A 24,314-nucleotide genomic window follows, 5' to 3' on the forward strand; every position below is an offset into this window, starting at 1 on the left:
TGTGGGAGAGCTGGGCTACAACCCAGCATTCTGCTTGGCGAACAAAAGTCTGACAGGCTGTCACAGGGCACCAGGGCTGGGCAACTATAAAACCCAAGGCAAAGCAGGATGCTGCCTGACTCAGCCCTTTCCCTACATCAAAGACATGTTGCTCATATTTCTATTTATCTGGCCCATTGTGCTTCTTAGTAGGAATAAGGACACCAACCCCAATTCAGGAACGTTCAGAGACTCTGACTGCTGCCCAGACATTTTACATTATAAGTGATGCTCCATAGCTCCTGAGCTCATGTGCTTGCCAGCGGATGAGACCACGGGTTCAGAGAGGGGGGAAACCTACAGCTCTATTATCAATGTCAGAAAACTTCTCTGTAGAAGACCAGGTATCAATTTTCTGGAAAACACTGAAGTCGAGGATGGGAAGGAAGTGGGAGGGGGCAGGGGACGGAAGGCTGGCAGGCATCATCTCACCTGTTTTGAAGGAAACCTGAGCCCCTCCAGCGGTGATAAATTCTATGTTGCCTAGATGCAGTATCCCAGCCAGCAACCTCAACACTTCCCGAACTTCCTCCTTGCTGAACTGCATGACTTCCATTGCAGTCTAGAAGAAAAAATTAAAAAGTGTTCATGACCGAGTTAAATTATTAGGTATGGTTCTAATGAGAAAAAAACAAAACAAAACAAAAAACTACCGACTTTAACATGACCCCCCCCAACCTGTGGTACAGACAGCCTCTCACTTATATTACTAAACAACTTCCTAGGAATCACTGTCGTCACAATGTGAACAAGATGCTCCTCCCTCCAACACTGAGGCACAATGAACACTGTCTTCTTTACATGAACTGGGGGTAAAAGGATATGCAGAAAGTGAGAGCAAAGAAATGTGGTTAAGAAGTAATAATCATTTCTTATTCTCAAGACGTTTAAAGTAAAGATAAAAACCAAGTCAGAAATCAGTAATTACAGAGTAGCTATGCTGGGAAAAGGGCAATTCTGTCCTTTCTTTCTATGACTCTATAGAGATTTTCTAAGTCAAAAGCCATGGTGGTAGCACACGGCCATAAGCCCAGCACTTGGGAGGCTGGGGAGGGACAAGCAGCACCAAGTCAAGGGTACCTTGGTTTGAATAGCAGGTTGTCATCTCAATAAGCAAAAGAAACTGTTTCTTTTTTTGCTCCCTCAGCCAATTTCACAACAACCACAGAAAAGAACACCTTTACCAAGTCACCTACCCACGCTCTACAGTACAAAAAGTAAGTAGATTTTAAAATATGTGTGAACAGTAGCAGGCAGTTCCTATCGAGAGAGAAAGTATCAGCACACAGTCCCTAACAACACTTACAGGGGCTGGGGACATGGCTCAGTGGGTAGCGTGCCTGCAGTGCAAGCCTTACGTTGGTACTCAGAGCCCAGAACTCAGGAGCCAGAGGCCTGACGCAGTATACGGATCTGCAGTCCCAGCGTGCTGGGGTGATGGGGGCAAGGTATAAAGAGAACCCCTAGAAGACTGGGCGCCAACAACAGACCACCTCAAACACAGTGAAAGCTGCTGGCCGACTCAACAGGATGTTCCTGAGCTCTACACCATGACACGTTTGCAGCTGCACTCCATGCAAGCATGTGCGCGTGCATGCAGGCACAGACTGACGCAAACACACACACAATATCTTGGCTAACTTCTTAAAATACACCCAAAGCTTGAACACGCAAATGTAAAATGGAACAGGGTTAATATGTTAACTGTACTAATGAATTTTTAATTTCTTTTTTTGTTTCTTTTGTTTTTCAAGACAAGGTTTCTCTGTGCAGCCCTGGCTGTCCCAGAACTATCTCTGTAGACCAGGCTGCCCTTGAACTCACAGAGATCCGCCTATCTTTGCCTCCTGAGTGCTGGGATTAAAGGTGTGTCCCACCACTACACCAATAAACCTCTTTGTTTTCAAGTCTAATTTTAAATGTTATTGAATTAGACTATGGTGATAGTGGTAATTGAATTAATCATAGGGAAATTTAATTGTTTCAGCAATTATCACCAGCATGGGCATGTGTGTAAAACCTTCGAGCAAGAACCTCCATTTACTGTCCTGATGTCCTTTTTGTAATTATTTAATAAGCAGCCTCCCATTCCCTCTGGCAAGAGTAGCAGTGTTTAAGGCTGTTATAATTATCATCTCAATAATATGGCTCAAGACCGAAATAAAAGTCCTGGGAAATTCTCAGTAAGGCTTGTTATTGCTAAAGACAACTTAGTTATAAAACGGGTACAGACTTACACAGAGACTTTTTTCAATAGAAGTTTTTACTAAGCACAAAGAATAGCTGTCCGTGAACATGGTTTGGGGTGATATATGATGCTAAAATCTATAATAGCAGATTGTCACACTGGCAGTAAATGTGTCACACTAGAAACTAGAGATAAAGTGACCCTCTCAGAAAGCACAGGGACCTTTACTGAACCCTGACCCGTGGTATGCTTGAAAGAGTGGAAAAGGGCCTGTTGGGAGCTTAATAAATGGCAAATAAGTACTCTGGTAGTATTATATAACACCACATTATGAAATGTATGTGTTATGTGAAACTATTTCATGTACGACAGTAGCTTTTATTGATTAGAGGCTGTGGGACTCAAAAGTGGAGTTATTTATGTCAAGTTGCAGCTGGCTAGATCATATAAAAGAGGCATGAAGGAAGGACTCTGCTGCATATATGTTTGACAAGAAGATTTCTGCAGAAGCCATGGCCAGCACCAGTGTTCTCACAGGAAGCAATACAAGGACCTCGGCCTATCACCCCGTCACTTGCTATGGATCCCTGCACAAGGGATCAGTATTTCAACCTGTGGAATCTTCCTCACTGTGAAAACTTCCCCTTGCTTCAGTATCTTTAGATACGAAGTTGGCACAGTCCCTGTGCAATGCCGTTCTACAGTAAACCCATCATCTCCCTGGACTGTCCTCTATTCCTTGTTTGGTTTTTGTTTTGTTTTGAGGCTAGGGTTGCAAGTAGCCCAGGCTGGCTCTGACCCCTATGTAGGAAAGGCCTTGCGTTTCTAATTGTCTTGCCTCAGCCTCCTCATGGAAATTTAGTGAGTGCCACCACACACGGTTGCAGTGGTGCAGTGCAGTGCTGGGGCTGAACTGGGAGCTCTGCGCACACCAGGCAAAGACTCTACCAAATTAGCAACATTCCCAACTTTCTATCTGTGCTCTAGCTCAATGGCTCCCAAGTTCCAAAATTCACTGGGAAAAAAAAATCAATTGTTTGAAAAGTAATGCAATGTTTCATGCAGAATGAATCTGCATACACATCGTGTGGCCACACACACCACTCAAAACAACTACATACATGCAGTAAGGTTAGTGAAGGTCGGAAATCTTAGCAGTGGTCCACAGCCAAGGATGCTGTAAATACTATTTGTGAAGTAAGAAACAAACAGACGATTATGCGTCAAAGTCTCTTGCAACTTCACACACATTTCGTCAGCCATCATCCTGGCAGGCCAGATGGAGGCAGTAAAATAAACTAGCTGTTACTTCTGACTTGAAATAGCTTTTCATCTCAGATGAAAAATTTACGGTGCAATTTCGAAGGCTATATTAAAACTGGCTCTGCCATTGAACGTCCTTTCATGGCCTCTGGTCTGTGGAAAAGCAGGTGTCCTCCCAAATAATAATCACATAATCATTACAAAGATAACATGTTCATTATGAAAACATAACATTCAGAGAATGGCACAGAATAAAATAAAACCATAGAATTGTGCCATGTAAAGCAACACTTTTGAAACATTTTTGCTTTGGTATTTTTTCTCCACTTTTAATTGTTATAAGTATATGATACATGAAAGAATTTTTAAATAAAGGGATTCTATATATAACACATATTGCTGCCTTACACCCTCTTTGTTTCTTATATAAAAATAAAAGTTTTCAGTGTATAACCGTGTGTTTTACTTGCTACAATGGGTCTCAGTTATATGTATAATAAACTACCTTAAATCCCAATTCTTAATTTTAGAAAGTTTGGGAGGAGGAAAACCTTGCTGTTTCTGGAAAGAACTATTTTTACTCCTTCTCCATCAAAGTTACATTTTTAAAGCCTTGCTTAGAACTTCTAGAATAAAACTAATTAGTTAAATAATAATAGCAAAACTTCATATCCATGATCTTCGTAAAGATCAGCTAATATTTCATTAATACTTATGGTAGGAAAATACAAAAAAGTAGCTGTAAATCAAATATTTAATTTACAGATCTACAAGGATATCCATAAAGAGAATGTGTACTTAGAACATATTAGTCAGGAACATTATGTGGATTTTATATATAAATTCTGCTGCCTTTTAACATGATATATCATTTTAAATTTCAAATGCCAACAGTAGTTATTTCAATGAAACCCTAAAGCTTAAACACAGGGATTAAGAAAGACAAGCTCCCTAAATTGACTTGAAGCCAACAGCAAGGAACCGTTTTGTATAGGGAAATGATGCCCCTAGAGGAAGAAAGGGGACAGCACCCAAGGTCCTCCCAGGCAATGTATCTAGTGGCCACAGCTCTCTGACTGTGGGGACTGCAGCAAGATTAGACTAGTTAATTACCTATCTTATCGGTCTACATCAACAGTGTCCTTTAATGACAAATTATCTTTCTTCAGCATCAAAATATAAGCATAAACAGAAGGAAAAATTGCCAAGGCAAGCTCTTTCTCCTTACTCATCAAAAGTAAGGAGGAGTGATAATTTCAACACATGCTTCTTCAACAAAGACACTAAGAAATAAACTTTGAGAGAAGAAGGCTTTGTAGTGGGAAAACTGTGAGACCAGAAGAGAATGATGGCAGTGTAAAACATGTGTGTCTCTCGGTACCTGTGGGGTACTAGTGCCAGGAGCCCCAGGGTGTAAAAAAAATCCACAAAAGCATAATCTAATTCTGCATTTAAATTTCTTCAGTGTTTGCATAGGGCCCAAACATTCATGCTGCATACTTTATTTATAGGAAATGGTTTGCTATGTATCCCCAGCTGGCCTTGAATTCACTAAGTAGCCAGGCCGGCCTCAAATTTCCATCAGTCATCCTGCCTCAGCCTCCCCAGTGCTGAGATTACAGACATTTGTCACAGAGCCTGGCTGCCCTGCAGACTTAAACCCCAAGGCACATAGTATAAAAGTGACAGTTCTTATGTTATATTGTTTGTGGAGATGCAAACTTCTTTCTCCTGTTTAAAAGTATTTTCTATCTAAATTTGGTTATTTTTGGAGATGTGGGACTCAGAAATATGGGCGTTAACAGTACTTTAAAGAATACTTCACAAAATCCAACTCTTGTGGACAAATCTTTTCCCTCTGCGGTATATACACAAAAAGTGCTATCTTCAGAGGCAAAGCACTGGCCTTGCCTGTGTGCAGGCCCAGGTTTGATCCTGGTAATGGAGAACAGATAGGATAGCGACAGTTAGTATCAGAGATGGAGATGGAACAGAGAGAGACAGAAACACTGAGAGAGAGGGAGGAACCACACTGTACCACTCTGTACATTTGTGTGATTTCCAACAGAGCAGGTGATCACATCACTACCTCATCTGCTTTTAATTTCCTTTTTTTCTCTTTTTACTTTATCTTTTTTGCCTTTTGAGACAAGGTCTAACCCTATATATGAGGCTAATCTTAAACTCAATCCTCCTGCTTCAGCCTCCCAAGTGCTGGGATTACAAGCATGAGCTACCATGACCAGCCTGAATTCCATTTCCAACTTCTATACAGATTATATACATGGGATGAGGAAAACTTATGGGAGACTAATAGTCACTTTGAAATCACATGCCATTCATCTCTGTGCATCACCTGTTGGGTTGTGAGACCCCAGAGGTTCCCTGAACGATACAGGATACTACCATTGCTCTTGGTGACACACTAGCACTGGATGCTTAGATCCTCTTGTTGAAGGCACCACACACTGACGGATCAGTTTTTGATCTTTGAATGACTTACAAAGATATGGCTAAAGTGTCTTGAAAGCAGGAAAAGCAATACGTAATATATATAACTGTTATTTAGGGAATGGCAATAAGAAAAAAAGGCCTGAATATGCTGAATACATTTTAAAGCATTTTTTCCTCTGCTGACAGTTAAATGTGAAACTATAAGTAGTGGATACACAGGGATGCATGCACTGTGTCAGCTATATTTATACATGATTCTAATTAAGGATGAGTCACCCCTAGGCACACAGTATCCTAAGGCTGAGGAGTCTGGCAAAGACATTGAGCCCACCATGATGTGATCACCAGCCACAGTCAGGCTATTACAGCGCGTGATGACCAGGCTCACTCAATGCAGTCACACTGTCCCAAGCATTTGTGAAAAGCGAGAGACGCTAGTGCCTACTGTCGCCACGAGCTAGAGCCAGCACTGTCCACATAGCCAGAACCAGCACCAAGGAAGAGGCTGCAGGAAGAGTATGACAATCCTACAGTTACCTCATCCCATGGCTGTCCAACCTGTTTTTCAAAAGAAACCCCACGGGTAAACTCAAACATGGAGAACTGGTGCTGGGGTGCAAAGCACAGGGTTGGGGAGGGGATTGTTTCTAGAAGTAGAGGGTACAGACTCTGGCCATGCTCTTCCAAGTGAGCCACACATCTGTCACTCACTACTTCCAAAGAACAGTTGGGATTCCCTTCCAGCCTGGAAAGCAAGCCTCTGTGACTTACAGGGGAAAGAAATAACTATTCTCACACGTTTCTTCCAAGCTTTCATTACCAAAAAAAAAAGCTATTTTTTTGCCTTTTTTTTTTTTTAAGCAAAATGAAATCCATACTCTTCTGAGAAGATAAAAAAAAATGTATTAACTTACAATAACTTGTCTAAAGGATTCCTGGTCACTGATTGTCTTGTCCTCAGTACATCCAGACTGATTCAAGTAATGGTAGTTTTCTGGCAAAGATAAATAAAATTCTTCTACAGAAAGACAAAGAAAGAGGTAACATCAGTATCTGCTAGCATGACTGACAAAATTCAGAGACATCACTGTAATTTACACACTTATCTGTTCACCTGAGTATGCTGAAGTATTCTGGTTTTAATAACAAAAGTTCATGCATAATTCTATACACCAAATGACCACACACTAAGATGCTGGTAAAGCTACCTTTTAGCAATCCAGAAAAAAATAAAAACAACTTCATTAAATTAAATAGGAGCAGAGAAAGCAAACAAGGGTCTTGCTTTGTTGTTTTCTTTTTAAAGCCAAATATTTAGGGTTAGAGATGCTTAAGTGGGAAATGACATGCTTACGACATATAAGTTCTAGGTTCATTCTCCAGTGGGACAAAAAGAGAAAAGAAAAAAAATTTAGAAATTAGTTTTACTTAGGTGTGTTTTAAAAGTACAACCATAGGCTGGGGAGATGGCTCAGTCAAGCAGCCTGAGTTCAATCCCCAGACACACATAAAAAGCCATGCGGGATGGTGAGCTCAGAATGTCAGGGCTCGAGGCCAACCAGCACTGACTCAACAGCACGCTTCAGGTTCAGTGAGTGGTCCTGTCTTAAAAGGCAAGGCAGAGAGTAGTGGGGTACACCTGACAGCAACTTCTGGCTTCGTTATACAAACATGCACACTCACTAGCATATACACATACATATGCAAGCATGTGATCGAGCATGCACGTGATGCCTGCGTGCATACACATGCAAAAACACAGATGTACATGCACATACACACAGAAGCACAGATACATATGCATGCATACACACACACACACACATACATGCTAAAATAAAGCCAATTATATTACATTATATATTTCTCACAAATATCCATTAAATTAAAAATGCACTAAGATTATAAACAGAGGTTTCTCTGCTGTAATTTCTTCCTGTTTTGATCCTCAGATGACCTCGGCATCTTTGGTCTTCTCACAACTCACAGATCACTGCAATTAGTGGAAGTCAAGGGCATTCCCGAGGTGGCCCGTCATTCCCAGTGTGTTTTACACTGAAGACATGGCGACACCCACCTACCTGCCTGTGCTGCTGTCACTCACCTCTCTCTCCCTGCTCCAGCCCTGCCAGCAGTGCATAGAATATGTGATAATTCCTCTCCCCAGGATTTTGCCTCACTACTCGGTTCTGTGGGAAGAAATCAAAGTTATATTAAGCAAATATATAATACAAAACTATCTCTAAACTGTGAATTGAATCATGCTCTGCTTACTCACTTTTTCTAATAAATCTTCATGTGAGAAGTGATGGTAAGTCAAGGAAGGAAACAGGCATGGTGGGAGGGTTAGTCTTCACTTTTGAGTTACGGTGCCCTAATCTGCTGACATTGTTGCTACTGGTGCCAAAAAACATCAAACAAAGCAAAACCACTCTACCTAAACCCAGTTCCAATGCCATGGTGCCCAAATAGGTGCCAAATGATGGGACTGGCTGCAAGCAAACAGCTAGGGTAGGCATGGCTTGAATGTAGCCCCAAGGGACCATGTGCAGAGTCCTTAGTCTACGGTATGAGAATGGTAGAACCCTTCTACAAGGTGGGGCCCAAGAGGAGGTGGCTAGGTCAAAGTTATTACAGTTATATTAATGCTGATCTCATGGGCATGTCAGGATCTTGAGAATAGTCAAAAATGGAGTCCAGCCTTCCTGATTCTCTCCTTACTTCCTGGCATGTGATCTCTCACACATGCTGCCTCTATGACACCATCCACCATGCTACTATGGAGTTAGAAGGCTTATACCAGAGTCTGAATAAATGACTAAGCTTGGATTTTCAGCCCCTCAAACTGTCAGCTATGCTAAAGCTATTTAAACCACAACACTTTTCTCTACGAAGTACCTAGTCAGACATTCCATAATAGCAACAGAAAACAGACTAATAAATGATGAATCTAAACTATAGGTATAATATGTGATAGTTCCAAATGAAAAATGGTTATTTACCTGGTAAAATAATTAATAGGCCAAATGCAATAATATTAAAGCAAAATAAGCTTGAACTAGAGTAATAAGTATTTTGGGGCCTTTACAATAAGTGAGCCGAGATTTCCCTAACAGAGCCACACACAAAGATAAATGTGAAATGAAACAGGATACAATCTACAATTCTTCCGCCCTGAATATTTCCCTTCTGACAGATGTTCAGTTGAACAAACTTCCCAAAGCGACTGGAGTTGTTGTTGTATACTGTCTTTGCATTGCCGAATGCTTCCATGATGGGGCTGAGAACAGAGTGAGGACAACAGAGCATTAATCAGGACAAATTCGAAAACACATAAATCTGAGGAATCTGCATGGGAAGGCCCCAGCCCGACTCTGTTTATTTAAAGAGGAGGCAGCTTTTCTAAGCACTTGCTGAAACGGGCTTTTCCCGATCATCCCCTTGAATGAGACCAAGGAAGATCGTGAGCTGCGCTGCTCGAGAATGCTGTCCCATTATGGGGACCACATGGCTTAGCTCTGCACAAATGCACCTGGTTAACACAGAGCCCAGGAGTGGCATGGGAGAGCTCACATCTAGGAGCCGAAAAGCCCTCAACCATGGACATGTCACTTGTTGGCAGCACAGCCTTTTATTTACCATGTCTGGATCAGCTCCAGCTGTAAAATGGAGTCAGGCTAAACCAAGTGTGTAACAGACAAGGCTGCAAAGGACCAGACGATGCTTTTCAGCTTTGAAGAGTATGTGGTCCCTACTGAAGCCACTCAGCGCTGCCACTGTCCTTTAAAAGCTGCCAGAAACAGCACAAGTGAGCATGGCAGCATCCCAAGAAAATTATTTACAAAGAAGGCTGCAGGAGGCGCATGAAGTCTGAAAATGGATGGTGATGACCACTGCTACTGAGCTGTATGCTGGAAACATGGTTAAAAATTACAGGCATGTATGCCAGGCGGTGGTAGCACACACCTTTAATCCCAGCACTCGGGAGGCAGAGGCAGGTGGACTGGAAGCCAGCCTGGCCTACAAAGTGAGTTTCAGGACAGCCAGGGCCACACAGAGAAACCCTGTCTCAAAAAGCCAAAAAGTAAGAAAAACAAAACAAAACAAAATTAAATTAAAGGCATATACTTAACTGTAAATTAAAATGAATGTGTGTGTCTCTGTGTATGTAAGTGTGTGTGAAAATGCTAAGCAAGCACTGAGCTGCATTCCCAATTGAAAAATAAAAGCTCCAAAATATTGTACTAGGCTATAGTTTGTTGACCCTGAAACAGCTCTCTGCATCCAGTGTCCATAATATCTCTACTGGCTCCATAACCTTCCAAGGCACAAATCAGATACCAAGTGAGTCTGTAGGTGACACCAGGCCACACAGCCCTTTGTCACAGTTCCAAGGACCACGGCTGGGTACTACCGTCTGTCGCAGGTGAGACTGTTGAAATGCCCTCAGCTCATACTGAAAGCACCTTTCTTAGTCTGAGTGCTCAGCCCACTCTACAAGATGACTGGGTTTTAGTGTGTCTGAGTCCTTCACCATGTGCAGCTGCAGTCAGTCTGCTCCTCAGAACTTTGGAGTATACCACCCTGAATGTCCCAACAGGGAAAGGAGCTGCTTCTGTCAAAGTGGGTGTTCCTGAAGGTTCCAGAAAGTGCTGGGTACATGTTTAGACCGTTTCTTTCCGGGGAGGTGTTGGCAGGATGCAGGTAGTGGCGAGAGTTGAGACAAAGGCTCATATGTCACCCTGGCTAGCATGGCACTTGCTACGTAAGCTCAGCAGGCCTTGAGTTCACAGAGATCTGCCTGCTTCTGCCTCCCTGGTGCTGGGATAAAAGGTGCACAGCTGAGATCTCTTGAAATCCTAGCAAGAAGATGAGCCAAGAAGAGAAATAGACTAAGTTTAGCTATTCTGTTTCAGAAGAAAAGCAACGCTATGGCTTGGAAGGCAGAAAACCAATGTGATACCTGCTTTGGAGGATGGCTTGCTCAACACAGAATGTTTTCTCCTGTAAGCACAAGTCCAAGGAGTGCTGGCTGATGACAGACAGAAACTTGAGGATCAGTTTGGTGCTTTCTGTTTTCCCAGCCCCACTTTCACCACTGAAAGACAAAACACAAGTTTTGGTTTCTAAAGAAAGAAGTATATTCTTCAAAAACACTTACTTTGTGAAAGGCGCAGCATTCCTTAAAACAAATCACCATTGACAACGGGGAGAATGAAGATCAAAATCCCTGTTGCTGGCCGGGGAGGAAGGCTCCATGGCTGAGAGTGCTTGCCACCAAGACTGATGACCTGACTTCACTCTTAAACACACATGGCACAAAGAAAAAACAGACTCCCACAGGTTGTCCCCTGACCTCCACACATTGGCTACTGCACATGCATGCATTCCTCTGACACTCAGGTAATACAGGCAATCTAAATATTGCCTGTTGGCAAAGAACTTGAGTTGAGGGGAAGCAGAGGCTCTTTCCTCTGCAGGTCAGTCCAATACTGGATTCCCAGCTGCTGCTTCCTATGCAGACTCGGGAGACAGATGGTGCCTTTCAAATAAGGGAGGCTCTGAACATGCAGGAATCTTTATTCTGTCTTGTTCCTAAGCACATCCCCAATACTCAAACTGCACCTGCTCCAGTGGGCACTTGCTGGGTGTGCATTACGTGAACAGTAGCAGTAAAACAATGTAGGTAAATGCTCATAAGAACAAAGGCAGCAGTGTCGAGAAAGAATGAAGCCACACTTCGTGACCATCCTCCCAGCGATTCTGCAAGGGAAAGGAGGCAAGGGCTGAGTGCCCAAGCCAGCGCTAAACACCAGCAGTCCCGTGGATGTCCCACATTTAGTAACAGCTAAGGGGAAGTGAACAAAGCATTCCAGATGTGGGGACCAATGGAAGAAACAATGGACACCTTAGCTATGATGTCTGGCAAACAGGATGCCAGCAGAGAAAACAGAAGGCTTCTGGGTGTGGAGCAAAAGCACAGAAGGCAGGGAAGGTGGTACTGGAAGCTGTAGCCCACGGCTGGTGGATGAGCTGGGTCCATTAAGAGTCCCCTTAGAGAGCAACGTTCTTGAGAGAATACTCCAGAAGGACTGAAGGGTCCCTGCAGGAAGGTCAGCTATAGCTGTCTCCTTCAGGTATTACCTAGCCCACGGTTGCTCAGACCCTGTGCGCATGTAATGCAATGAGAGATGAAAAGAAAAAGCATGAAAGAGATCTGGGGGTGGGGAGAGCCCAGTGTATTGTATCATACTCCATGTTCAGCAAGGACCGTGGGGAGGATAGAGGAAGCAGGAAGCAAGTTTGCAAGGAAAGCAAAGCAGAGGGGTGAGTGCGAGCATGTCCAGACATAGCCATGGGAGGCAGCAGGGTAGTAGGCAGTAGGTGTTTAATGGAAGACTGACAGGAGTCAGTCCTGTTTGGTGTCAAGGTATGGGACACTGTAAGGATAATTAAGTAGTTAATTACATTTAGTAAAAAGAGAAAATGACTCAGGCAATATCTGTTGGTCCAGGCCTACAATAGGCACCATATCCCCTTTGTAAGCATTAGGCTTGAGCATAGAAGATATCATGATTCCAGACCAAACAAACAAAAACAACCATCATACTAAGGGTTCTGAGGGGTCCTCGCAAGAAGACAGGGAGAGATGTGCTCTCCCTTCTTAGAATGAGTACCCACAAATCCAAACCTACACTGAGATCAAAAGCAAGACTCGAGAACAGACACGAGCCTGCCTTGGTAAGCTGAATCTAACAACCTGGAAACTGTCATGCTTAATGCTTGGGTTTTTAGTGAAGTGTGGGAATCAAGCCACGGTGGGCTGAGTTATCTTTTATCCAGAACATGAAGCATCCCGGTTCATGGCTTCATAGTCGTCTTCACATAGCTGGCCCGGGCACAGCCCATTGCTTAGTGTATGGCTGGCCCTGAAGCCATGCAAGACTGGGTAGAGCACAAGCAGGAGAGGAAGGCCCAGGGAAATGACCAAATGACTTGTTGTGTCTTAATAGGTACACACTAAGCTGGCAGGTGCTACTGACTGAATATTTAAAAACAAAAAGTTGGATTAGGGGTGTAGCTTAGTTGGTAGAGGCTTGCCTAGCATGCCAAAGCCCTGGATTTGGTTTCCTGCACTGTATAAACCATGTAAGTGTGCATGCCTTCAATCCTAGCACTCGGGAGGTGGAGCCAGGAGATCAGAAGTTTAGAGTCATCCTCGCCTTCCAAGCAAGGGTGATGGCCGCATGAGACCCCAAATGAAGACAAACAAGAAAACAAAAGTCAAGAGAAAGCAACTGGGAAAATTCCCTGACTGACCCAAGTTTTCATCCTTTGGCATGCAGAGGCAGAGGGTTGAGACAGGAAAGCTCAGTTATCGGTGCATGCATGTGTGTGTGCCTGCGTGCCTGCCTGCCTGCCTGCGTGTAGGGTTGGGGGTGGGAGGACAACAGGTAATGGGGTTGCGGCAGGAGCATGCACAGCATCCCTGACAGACGCAGCCACAAGAATCAGTAAGTGGCAAAGAGGCTCAGAAATGATCTGGGTGCCAGAGAACTTACCAGCATGATGACTTAGATACTGCCAACACACTTTCCACATCTGTCAAAACTCACCACACTGCATTCTTAAGATTAGCACACTTGACTCCATATTTTACTTTACGTTAGAGAGAAACAAACAAATTTCCAGAACAAAGCGTGGCTTCCAGACCTCAGCCTTGGGATGGGGCAGCTGGAGAACTGCGGCTGAGAAAGGTGGGAGATGGGACATATTTTGGGGACAAAATAATGAGAGTTCAGAACCCAGCCCTGGAGGTTCCCATGAGATATTGGGGTGTGATACCTCAGGACTCGAAGAAGCTGCTCAGGTAGGATTGAGGAGCTTGTGGGGCCATGGAAACTCCGAGGGGAAAAAAAAATGCGGAGAAGGGAAGACAGAAGAAACAGTAGGGTCAGAGGAGAAACACCAGGTAAACTGTGCTTCAAGGAAGAGAGTAAGAGGGCTCCAGGGGAAATCAGGGTGGCTTAATTAAGCCGCAGAACCAAATGTGCACCCCCATGCCAACATGTAACACACTAGAGATTTTCGAGTAATTATGTCAAATTATAATAACAAGAAGTCAAAATACCATGGGCAGTGAGGCTCAAAAATGCTAGAGGCAATGTGCTCTGGAAATGAGGGAGAAAGCAGGAGAGGAAGCCTGCAGGAGAGGGCACTGGCATGCAGATTCTCTGTGCCCTGGGATGGCTGGGCTGTTAGCAGGGCACACTGGTGGTGTTGGTATTGTAGAACCCTGCCTGTGCTGACAATCTCTGGCCCTTACGGCTACCTTCCTGCTTGTAAACGAACTTCTCCCTAAAATGCAGCCCTCCCATCTGTTTGCAAATTGCGTTTGCTTTCACTGCAAGCACGGGGCAGGGATGAGAAGCTGGTGAGCCACTGGTGGGCCCATCACGGAACCTAAGACAATTGCTCTTTGGCCCTTTTGTTTGTATCTGTTGATCAAGCATGCCCCTCCTAGGAAATCAAGTTCCAAAACTACACAACTCTCTCAAAATATGAATTGGATCAAATCTATTTTCTATTACTTCCTAGTTGGTAGCCAACTAAAAAGTCGTCTCTGGTGTCTAAAGGATTAAGTTCAAAGGTCTTAGCAAGTTAAACAAAGTCCTTACGTCATGACCGTAATAGGCAGTAGCTCTCTGTTGGAGCAGAGACTAAAGTTCAGATGTCTGTAGTGAGTCACTCATCAGGTCTGAGCCTCACTTTCTCCATGGAGAAGGCATACTCCAGGATTTATAGAGAGGAGCTTTCTCCAAGGCTTTCAGCCCTATTCCTGATCATACTCACCCATGTTCTCCATCTGCTCTTAAATGTCAGTCAGACCATGCTCTGTGCCACACAGCCCCTTTCTAACCCAACACACAAATTTGCCTCGGCACTCAGTGAGACACACTTCAAGAAACAAAAACCGACCGAGTGCCCAGTTACCATTAAGATATAAAAGACACAATTAGGAATCAGCTCCACTTTTGAAAACTCCAAACCCAAAGCAAGTAAAGACCCTGAACCAACATTCACTCTGAATTACTGCTCCTTTGACTGACAGTTCCTAAAGGCTGGCATCTACCACACATTGCCCTGGTGTGGAGTTGCACAGACAAGTTAGCCTTCACTTTTTACCCAGTACAAGAGCCATGGGGGTGGGGGTCATTGTTTTGGACTGAGCTCTATATTGGGCCCTGAAGGATTAAATTAATCCAAAATGGAGTCACTCACGCCAAGTGCTGGACAATCAAATTGAAGTTTTGAGAGAGCACATGGATTCCATGCTGACTAATTTTGCCTGAAAACAGGAAACTCTAGCCTCTCTGGGTCAGTCTAAGAGAGATGTTTCTCCACATCAACCCTCCATTCCCTGCTCAGAAGAATTTTCCTGTTCTGCTATTTCTCAGGGAGAACTCTCACTCTACTAAATAGCTTGCAGGCTGCCTCAACTCCTAAATCATGACTATGAGTCAATTATACCTGCAAGTAAACTTGTGATTTTTGTCATTTGATACTACTATGCATCTTCTAAGTTCACCCACATTCAAAAAGACCATACTAAGCCAAACTCCCCACTAACACACACACACACACACAGAGAGAGAGAGAGAGAGAGAGAGAGAGAGAGAGAGAAAGAGAGAGAGAAAACCCACCTAAAGTCAAGGTTTACACGTACAAGGTCAACAAAGGATTCATGCTAACCTTATTAATTATTTGAGGAAAACAATCCTTAAGTGAGCTTTAAGTTACATATATGTAACTTTATATATTTATACTTAGAGCTTGTAATAGCATAAACTTCCACTTAAATGTCCATTAAAGAGTAAAATAAAGTACAATTTAAGGGATGGAAGAGACAGCTCAGCAGTTAAGAACACTTACTGCTCTTGCAGAGGACCTTGGTTGGGTTCCCAGCACTCATGTCAGAGAGCTCACACCTGCCTCTATCTCCAGATACAGTGGCACCAATGCCTTCTGGAATCTTAGGCGTGCATGTTTTTTGTTGTTGTTTATTTTGTTTTTGAGACAGGGTTTCTCTGTGTAGCTTAATGTATGAATTAACACATTAATTCATACCAGCAGAACTCTTACATATGCATTTTCTAAAAAGTGATTAACTCTTTTCCAAACTGCAGAGTTTAAGAGCAGAACAGCCTGAAAACGGAAATCAAAGAAAGGTGCAGACTGGATGCCTGAAGGACTGGCGTCACCATGCCCAGCTGGGGATCTCAGCCAAGGAGGAACCGCAAAACCCTGTCCAATTCCAAACAGACTTTATTATTATTATTATTTTAATTTTATTTACTTGAGAACTTGAAGGGCTAGGAATAGAATATTCTCTGATTTTAATGCCACTAGCATTGAGAGACCATTGTGAGACTAATAAGAAACACTTCGTCCACAAGGGGGCAGACCAGGTCTGAACAAACCAAATACATGAGCATGCCTAGCAATTTACCATTAAAATTCCCACACCTCCCCTAAAGAAATGGGAGAGAGGGGAAGAGGGGAAATGGCAGAGGATAACAGGAGAGGGGAAAAAAGGGCAGAAAAGAGAGGAAAAGAGTAGAATGTAGTAAAGGAAAGGAAAAAGGGAAAAGGGAAAAGGGAAAAAAAGGGAAAAGGGAAAAGGGAAAAGGGAAAAGGGAAAAGGGAAAAGGGAAAAGGGAAAAGGGAAAAGGGAAGGGAAGGGAAGGGAAGGAAAGGAGACCAGGACAACCAAAGCTACACAGAGAAACCCTGTCTCAAAAACAAAATAAACAACAACAACAAAAAACAATAATCACATCTTCTGTCAAGCTCTTTTTAAAACCAAACAGCCTGACATGGTAGCATTGGCCTTTAAGCCCAGCATTGGAGATGCAGAGCCAGCCAAGGCTACATAGTGAGACCCTGTTTCAAAAAAAAAAAAGCTCCCTCCAAAACTCTCTCTCTCTCTTTCTCTCTCCCCCCAAATCAATTCCTTTTGCTTTTAAACAGGGTCTTACTACACAGTACTGGATGGCCCTAGAACTCACTACATAAACTCTGAGATACTTAACCCTGATTCTAAATATACTAGGATTTAAAGCAACCATGCATGGCCACAAATCACTTCTTAAAGACTCTTGTGGATTCACTTAGCTAAGTACAGTTACTCTTTTCTTTTCTTTTTTGTTTTTCGACACAGGGTTTCTCTGTGTAGCCCTGGCTCTTCTATAACTCTATCTGTAGACCAGGCTAGATTCATCTTCCTCTACCTCCCAACTGCTGAGATTAAAGAGGTGTACCATCACTGCTCAGCTGGTGGTAGCACATTTCTAATCCCAGCCTTGAGTAGACTGAGATATGTGCATCATGAGTTCAAGGCCAGCCTGAGCTGCATGCACAGACCCTGACTTACAAAAGCAAAACAAGCCAACTGTCTTACGTGGCAGTTGAGTCACAGGTGGTTACTTTATTAGGCGTGCCATTCATTAACGCTATTTCTGCACAAAGTGTAGCTTCACTCAATTATCTTTGAATCAGCATGGTCCCTGTTTGCATTCCTGAACACACAGACAGTTCTCTCCACGTTACTCCTACAGCCTTACAAGTCACAGTGCTATGAAGAGAGCAGAGTCCATCTCCCCACATGCTTTGGGGGAGGGGAAATTACCTCAGTCATTCATGTACATGCAACTTCCATTTGTTCGAGAAGCAGGGAAACTTTCAACACGTACAATGGGTAGATCCTGCAGTACAAAAACTGTGTGGCACCTGCAGCAGTCATTATAGAATGCTCATTATCATAAGCTGCAAAAGGTTTCGTGCCTTCTCGCCTGGCACAGTGAACAGCACAGCACAATCCAGTAAAACATGTACAAACACATCTCCACCGTCTTCAGCACATACATTCTCCATTCCCTTGCCTGGGCTCAGTGGGAGGGTCTCCACTGGTACCCCTCCCCCACAGGGACAGTTTCTCCAATCTGGGGAGAGGAAAGGGGCTCAAGCATGCTCCGCTCAGCATCTCTGATCCAATCTTCACCATCTGGGAACTGGTCTACCATGAGATGAAGTCTGCCCATTACCTGGCTGTGTCTATGACAGGTGGTCTGTCTGTGTAACATGGGGTGGCTACAGCCTTGGCAAGCTTGACTGGTTTGAGGTCCAAAAATGACATACGGCTCTCCATCTGTCCCCTGTGCCTTACTTTCACAGAACTGGAAATCCCAGGGGTGTCTATGTACTAACCACTCTGCCCTCCCGGGACGGAAACCAAACTGTCCTTTCTACTTCCTTCCCTCTTGAAATAATATAATTATTTTGTCACAAGTTGGGGCTAGAATGCCATGCAAAACAGCTGTCAAAATCATTCATAAAGCAGTCCCGTCACTCCTCAGTAACTGTCATAGCCTATGAATGGATGCCTGCAGGGATGAATGAATGAAGTGCTTTGATACTCCATGGAAACCTCAGCACACTCATCACATCTGTGTTGGACATCATCCAGATCATGCTTATCACCCTGGAAGACGCTCCCAGTACAAACAGTGTATTCCAATAGGATGCCACTGGGATATATGGGCCAATTTGCATTCATTAATAATAAAATTTAAGAAACAAAAATGTTCCCAGTTTCTTTTTTACGATACTGCTCTTAGCGGGAAAAGTTTTTATGGTGGAGGGATTTTAGCACTTTATTTCCCAAATAAGTAAGAGCTAAGTATGTAGTTCCCAACATTTCGGAGACTGAGGCAGATGGAAGGCTGTGAGTTTGAGAGCAGCGTGGGCTACACAGTAAAATCCTGTCTCAAGGGTAACCAAAGACATAAAATTATAGCAACAAGTCAGTCTTGGCTCAAACAGGCATGGTGTATCTAACACAAAATTCATTTAAATAAACATGCCCTGTACCATCCTCTGAACACATGCACAGCAAGCTTTCTTCCTCCATTAATTCACAGGTGAACTTTAGGGCAGCGGTTCTCAACCCTCCTCATGCTGCAGACCTTTAATACAGTTCCTCATGTTGTGGTGACCCCAAACATAAAATTACTTTCATTGCTATTTCATAACCGTAATTTTGCTACTGTTACAATCATAACGTAAATACTGATGCTCTCAGGCAACCTCTGTTGAAAAGAGTCAGGACCCATGAGTTGAGAACCACTGGTTTAGGGACATCCAATTATTTAAACATTTTTCTTAAAAATCAGGGCATTGTTATCCAGGGTAATTTCTATTCAGTACATTTTCTCTATAGTAGAGAAAAAAGTCTTGCTCAAACATTCAGGTATCATGACTAGCATTCTGGAATATTAAAACGTTTCAAATAGGAAAAAGCCATCTATGTTTAAATAAAGAAACGGACCAACCATGCTTTATCCGTGAAATAGCCCAAAGGATAATTCAAAAAAATTGGGAAGAAAGAAAATAAGATAGGAATGAATAAATGATCAAACAAATGAATGAATGGAGGGCCTATGTAGGGCAAAACGCCAACCCACACAGTCCATCTGTAAGCTCGGTGTGTTTTCCGAGCACCCTCAGTAGGAACCAGGTTGGCCGGGAGGGCTTCTCTCCCACCAGTGGTTGGTGCTGGGCTGGGGACGATCGGCCCACCCCTTGCGCTCGCTGCTCTGGCTCACCTGATGAGGACGCACTGGTTGTCATGGCGCTTCCACAGGCAGCGATAGCACTCGTTGGCGATGGCGAAGATGTGCGGTGGAAGCTCGCCCAGGTGGCACCTGCTGTACTGCTCCATGGTGGCGCGCTCGTACAGGCCGGCGATGGGCTGGTAGGGGTTTACCGAGGCGATGATGGAGCCGATGTAGGTCTGTAAACAGAGGGAAAGGGCAGGGCAGTGTTACCGGGGCGGTGAGACCACTCTCGGATTCGCACCTCCCCTGCTCCGCAATTTGCACAGGCACCTGGACAGACCCAGGGAAACGATCAAGTCTCACGGCCTCAGTGCCCACTGTCCACACCGTCCCTGCACGCTGAGGTATACGACCATGTCACTGCGCAGAAGCACGGAGCCAGGTCGGAGTGGGCTTTCAGGCAAAGGTTAACAGCGAATGAGGATGGGGGATGGCATCGAGCCCAAACCAAATCCCTGTTCCCAGGTGACCTCCCTAATCACAATCCTTTCCTGGCACAAAGCCCAGCCAGTTCCGGTTCCCTTCCTCCACCCCGTGGCTGTTATGAAAGAGCAGGTGACAAAAGCAGAAATTAGAAAAAAGGGCAGGGGGTGGGGTGGGGAGAGGGTACCGGAACCACCGAATGAGCAGTTTCGGGTGGGGAAACTCGTGGAGTTCATCGGTCATGGCTGCAAGGCGGCGCTCAGCACTGGGGGTGTCTCTGAAAGAGTTAAAAATTGTCCCAATGGCAAATCCCATGCCAGGCTCTACCAGCCACAGTTTTTGTTTTGTTTTGTTTTTTGTTTTTATTTTGTTGTTTTTAGAGACGGGGTCTCTCTATGCAGTTCCGGCTATCCTGAAATTCGCTCTGTAAACCAGGCTGTCCTCGAACTCAGAGATCCACTGGTCTCTAGGGGCCAGAGCCACAACACCCCGCTACGCAGCCACGCGTTTTTAAGGATCACAAGGCTATTTGGCAAATGCTACAATACCTCATGAAGTGTCATATAATCTGTCAGGAACATCGGTGCCCGGAAGCACCACCTTTCTGAGCCAATATCCGGGCAGGAATTACTCAGACCTTCCAGCGCCCTCTAACACAAGCTACTTACCACAGCTTGGAGCCACGGGTTCCCTCCACAGGGATTTCCTCTCACTGGCACCTCATCTAGGTTCCCCAGTTTTCCAGGGTCACACACACCGCCAAGGCAGTAAGTCAATGGAGGGAATCAGCACGGCAGACACCTCCTGCCTCCTAGGGAGCACACCTGCTGTGGCGTTCCAAGAGCCTATGCGCTTCTCCGGTTCCCATGTGTTGAAGCCCTGGCCCACAATGCCTAAAAATAGCACTGCTCTTGAAGACAGGGCCTTTAAAGAGTGATTAATTTAAACTCGGGCTCTTAAGGGGTATCTGAATCCAATTCTGCCCGGTGTCTTTATAAGACAAGGCCAGCTGGGCACACACAGACCCCAGGGATGTGTACTTGGAAGCAGCCCAATACAAGAATACAGAAAGAAACCTGCTGAGAACTTTGCTCTTGGACTCCTGGCCTCAGGAACCATGAAGCATGGGTTGTAGGGTTTTGTCCGGACAGCCCAGTCAGGCCATACATGGGCCTAACCTCCTCAGTATTCACAATGACCCTAGGAAATATGTAGTTCTACTTCACCTATTTTTTTTTTCAGGTGGGGAAACTGAGGCATGAGGAGACAATTTTGATTACAGCTACAGAGTCAGTACATGATAGAGATAAGATCTGAGTCCAGGCAACCTAATTCTAGAACCTTCTGTTAGCACATTCATTCAAGTACTGCAATCCTTCAGGGTAGGGACAGCAAAGGTAGGCAGAAAGTCCAAACCTTCTGAGAACACCTGTACCTCATTACTACAGTTTGTAGTGATTTGTATTCATGGTACCTGCCAGGCACACTAGGCAAAGCATTGCATGTTCAGTGTAACTTTTCAAGTGTAAGAAAATCTAGATTGAGAAAATAATGTAAACCGAAATGAGAGTTAAAAGATAAATGGCATTACCATGGTAATTGCACTCTTAGGTTTTATAACCAAAAAGAATGAAATGCAGATACTCAAATACTTGCACACCCATATCGGCAGCAACATTATTTATACAGCCAAAGGGTGTGAAACCCAAATGCCTATCATCAGACCACAAGTGAGAGAGCTGTGGTACATCCATATAACAGCATAATCTTCAGCCACAAAAAAAAAAAACACAGTAATTATATATACATATATCCTGTAATTGTCTGGGTTTGAAAGCATACCAAGTGAGAGACAGCATCTATTTCCAGCACAGGCAAAGCTACAGAAGCAGGAAGATGCAGGTTGAAAAGCAGCGAGGGGGCAGAACTCCCCGTGGGAAGCAACAGGTAACCAGTACCAGGCTTCCTCCTGGGCTGGTATAGATGTTCAGGGACTAGACTCAAGTGTGGGCTGTTCAACATTAGGAATTCGCTAAATCTCAGTTTTCTGTACATTTAATGTGACAAACCTATGTTAAGTAAAGTTCACCTCAATTAGACAAACTGTTGTTTTCTAAATAAATGCGCAAGTCTTTGGAAATGTAAACACCGTAGAAAGTCTATTTCTCTTTGTCACATCTGTATAGGGAAAATCTGGCCAAAAAGGAAAACACAGAAGCCACTCCTCCCCCTGGGGAAGGACAGGGCCACAGGCATGCTGGTCGCTTTCTTTTTGTTAGCTCTCTATCAGGGAGATGCTTAAGGTTGTGAGTGGTGGGTTCTTACCTCCATTTTGTAGTTAGGCCTCTCTGTGCCCTGTCAATGTGCTTTTTAGCTCTGATCCTAGGTGTGGTGGTTTGAAAGAGCACACACCCTTACCCCACCCTAGGGTGTTTGTATGTTCAGTCCCCAGTAGAACTCCTCCCTCCCTCCCTCCCTCCCTCCCTCCCTCTTCCCAACTGCAGATCAGGGTGAAAAGCTCTCAGGTACTTCTCCAGCAGCACGACTGCCTGCCTTCCACCACACTCCCACACTCTACCACACCACACATGATGATAATGGACTAACCCTCTGAAGCGGTGAGCACCCCCAATTAAACGCTTTCTGTGAGTTGCCTTGGTCATAGTGTCTCTTCCTCGCACCAGAACAGTAACTAAGACACCAGGCAAAGATGGTACACCGTCAGCCCTTAGTTGCCAAACAAGACCCTTCCACGTGGGCTGGCAAAGGCCACTACTTTGACCTCTTTTGGCAGACACTGAACAGAGCAGAGAGGAAGACAATGCCTCTACAATTCCTTGGTGGGTGATTGAGGGTAAGCATGAGGATCAGGTTCTAACAGACGCCACTATGGACTCACTGGTTTACCATCCAGAAACCTAAAGAACTCAGCTCAGCCCAAGTTCCTGTCCTATACACTCGGCTTTCACTTATATCAATTCCCAGAAGCCCTTTCTCCATGATTCCCAGTCTCTCTCTCCATCCTACCTCTGAAAAGCTGATAGAACAGTCCAAGTCTCACCCAACTAATTATGTACTACACAACACAGGTCAAGGAATGGGAAGTATATACAAGAGGGTTTCTCAGCTGTCTCACTCTGCTATTACACTCTCTAATGTCCACCTAATGAGCAAATTGCCTGAATTATTTCTTGGACATCATCATCACCGTTCCGTGATATGTGAGTGCATTCTCAGAACAGTGGCTTCAGCCCACAGAAGGTTCCTTACTAGTGAACATTAGCAGTCTATGCCAGAGTAGGAACCAATGCACACTTCTTAACCTCACAACAGAGATATATTTTGAAATAACCATCACAGTAATAGTTCACAATACTCTACCCAAATAAAAACAAGTGACAGTGTTTGAAACCTAACCTAGTAAACATGGTCAAGGGCACCCTTCCCTCCCAATTAAGGATACCACCCTTTGCAAAGATGATTTTGTTTCTAAAACGCATGCTGTGTGTTTAGGGTCAGTAAATAATAAGAGAAGTCCAACTAGCAGCTAAGTAAGTGGCAGGTGGAGGGAGCACAGCCTGGCATATGGCATCAAGTGGGGCGGAAGGCACAGCACTGTGAGACCCTGACAGCTGTGAAGCAGCATTGGTTGCAAGCTTTGATCATTCTGCACTCTAAAAAAGGGGTATGATTACTGCTCCAAAAATGGCCATGATGACTCTGCAGCTTAAGGCTGGGGACACATGCAGGTACCAGCTTCTGCATGTTGGAGTCCAAATTCCACAACACTAAATAACTCAAGTAATTTTTATGGCTGTTCAGAAATAGAAAACACATCCTATTTTGAAGCATGTAAACTTTCTTGCCAGAGAAGTTCCACATGACTCACCCCCAGAAAAACATACTTCCTTGCCCATATTAATAATTTTGAACAGCCACTGCACACGTTGCCTAACAATGCTAAGAGTAACTCACTGTGATCCTTCACCACTAAATCTACCAATTCAGGGCCTGCAAAAATAGAATGCACCTAGAGCTAGGTGCACCTATAGCCAGGCCATCAAAAACATAAGTTGATGGTGGGGGTTGGTCTGATGCTTGCATATCGATGCCAGTTATTGGCCTTCAAGATCTGATGATTGACCTGAAACACCTATCCTTCTTGTATAAACTTGCCTAAGACATTATACAGGATTGGTTGATTAAATGGTCTATACCTTGGCAGGGAAGATTGGGGTTGGCTAAGGTTCCCAGGCTTTGGGTTCAAGAGA

The 24,314-nt window shown here is 44.2% G+C and overlaps 1 protein-coding gene across 1 annotated transcript in view; it reads right to left on the reverse strand.

The window, feature by feature from the left end:
• Myo10 (myosin X) overlaps positions 1 to 24,314 on the reverse strand; it is a 197,603-nt gene that overhangs the window by 80,231 nt on the left and 93,058 nt on the right. The window contains exons 4-10 of the mRNA XM_021648702.2: positions 19,609 to 19,796; positions 10,908 to 11,042; positions 9,100 to 9,224; positions 8,223 to 8,236; positions 8,049 to 8,133; positions 6,859 to 6,962; positions 472 to 601 (exon numbers count right to left, since the gene is read on the reverse strand). Coding sequence (XP_021504377.1) covers positions 472 to 601; positions 6,859 to 6,962; positions 8,049 to 8,133; positions 8,223 to 8,236; positions 9,100 to 9,224; positions 10,908 to 11,042; positions 19,609 to 19,796 — 781 coding nt within the window. The remainder of the gene's footprint in view (positions 1 to 471; positions 602 to 6,858; positions 6,963 to 8,048; positions 8,134 to 8,222; positions 8,237 to 9,099; positions 9,225 to 10,907; positions 11,043 to 19,608; positions 19,797 to 24,314) is intronic.

Source organism: Meriones unguiculatus, chromosome 3 (assembly GCF_030254825.1).
Source record: "Meriones unguiculatus strain TT.TT164.6M chromosome 3, Bangor_MerUng_6.1, whole genome shotgun sequence".
NCBI classification, from domain to species: Eukaryota; Metazoa; Chordata; class Mammalia; order Rodentia; family Muridae; genus Meriones; species Meriones unguiculatus.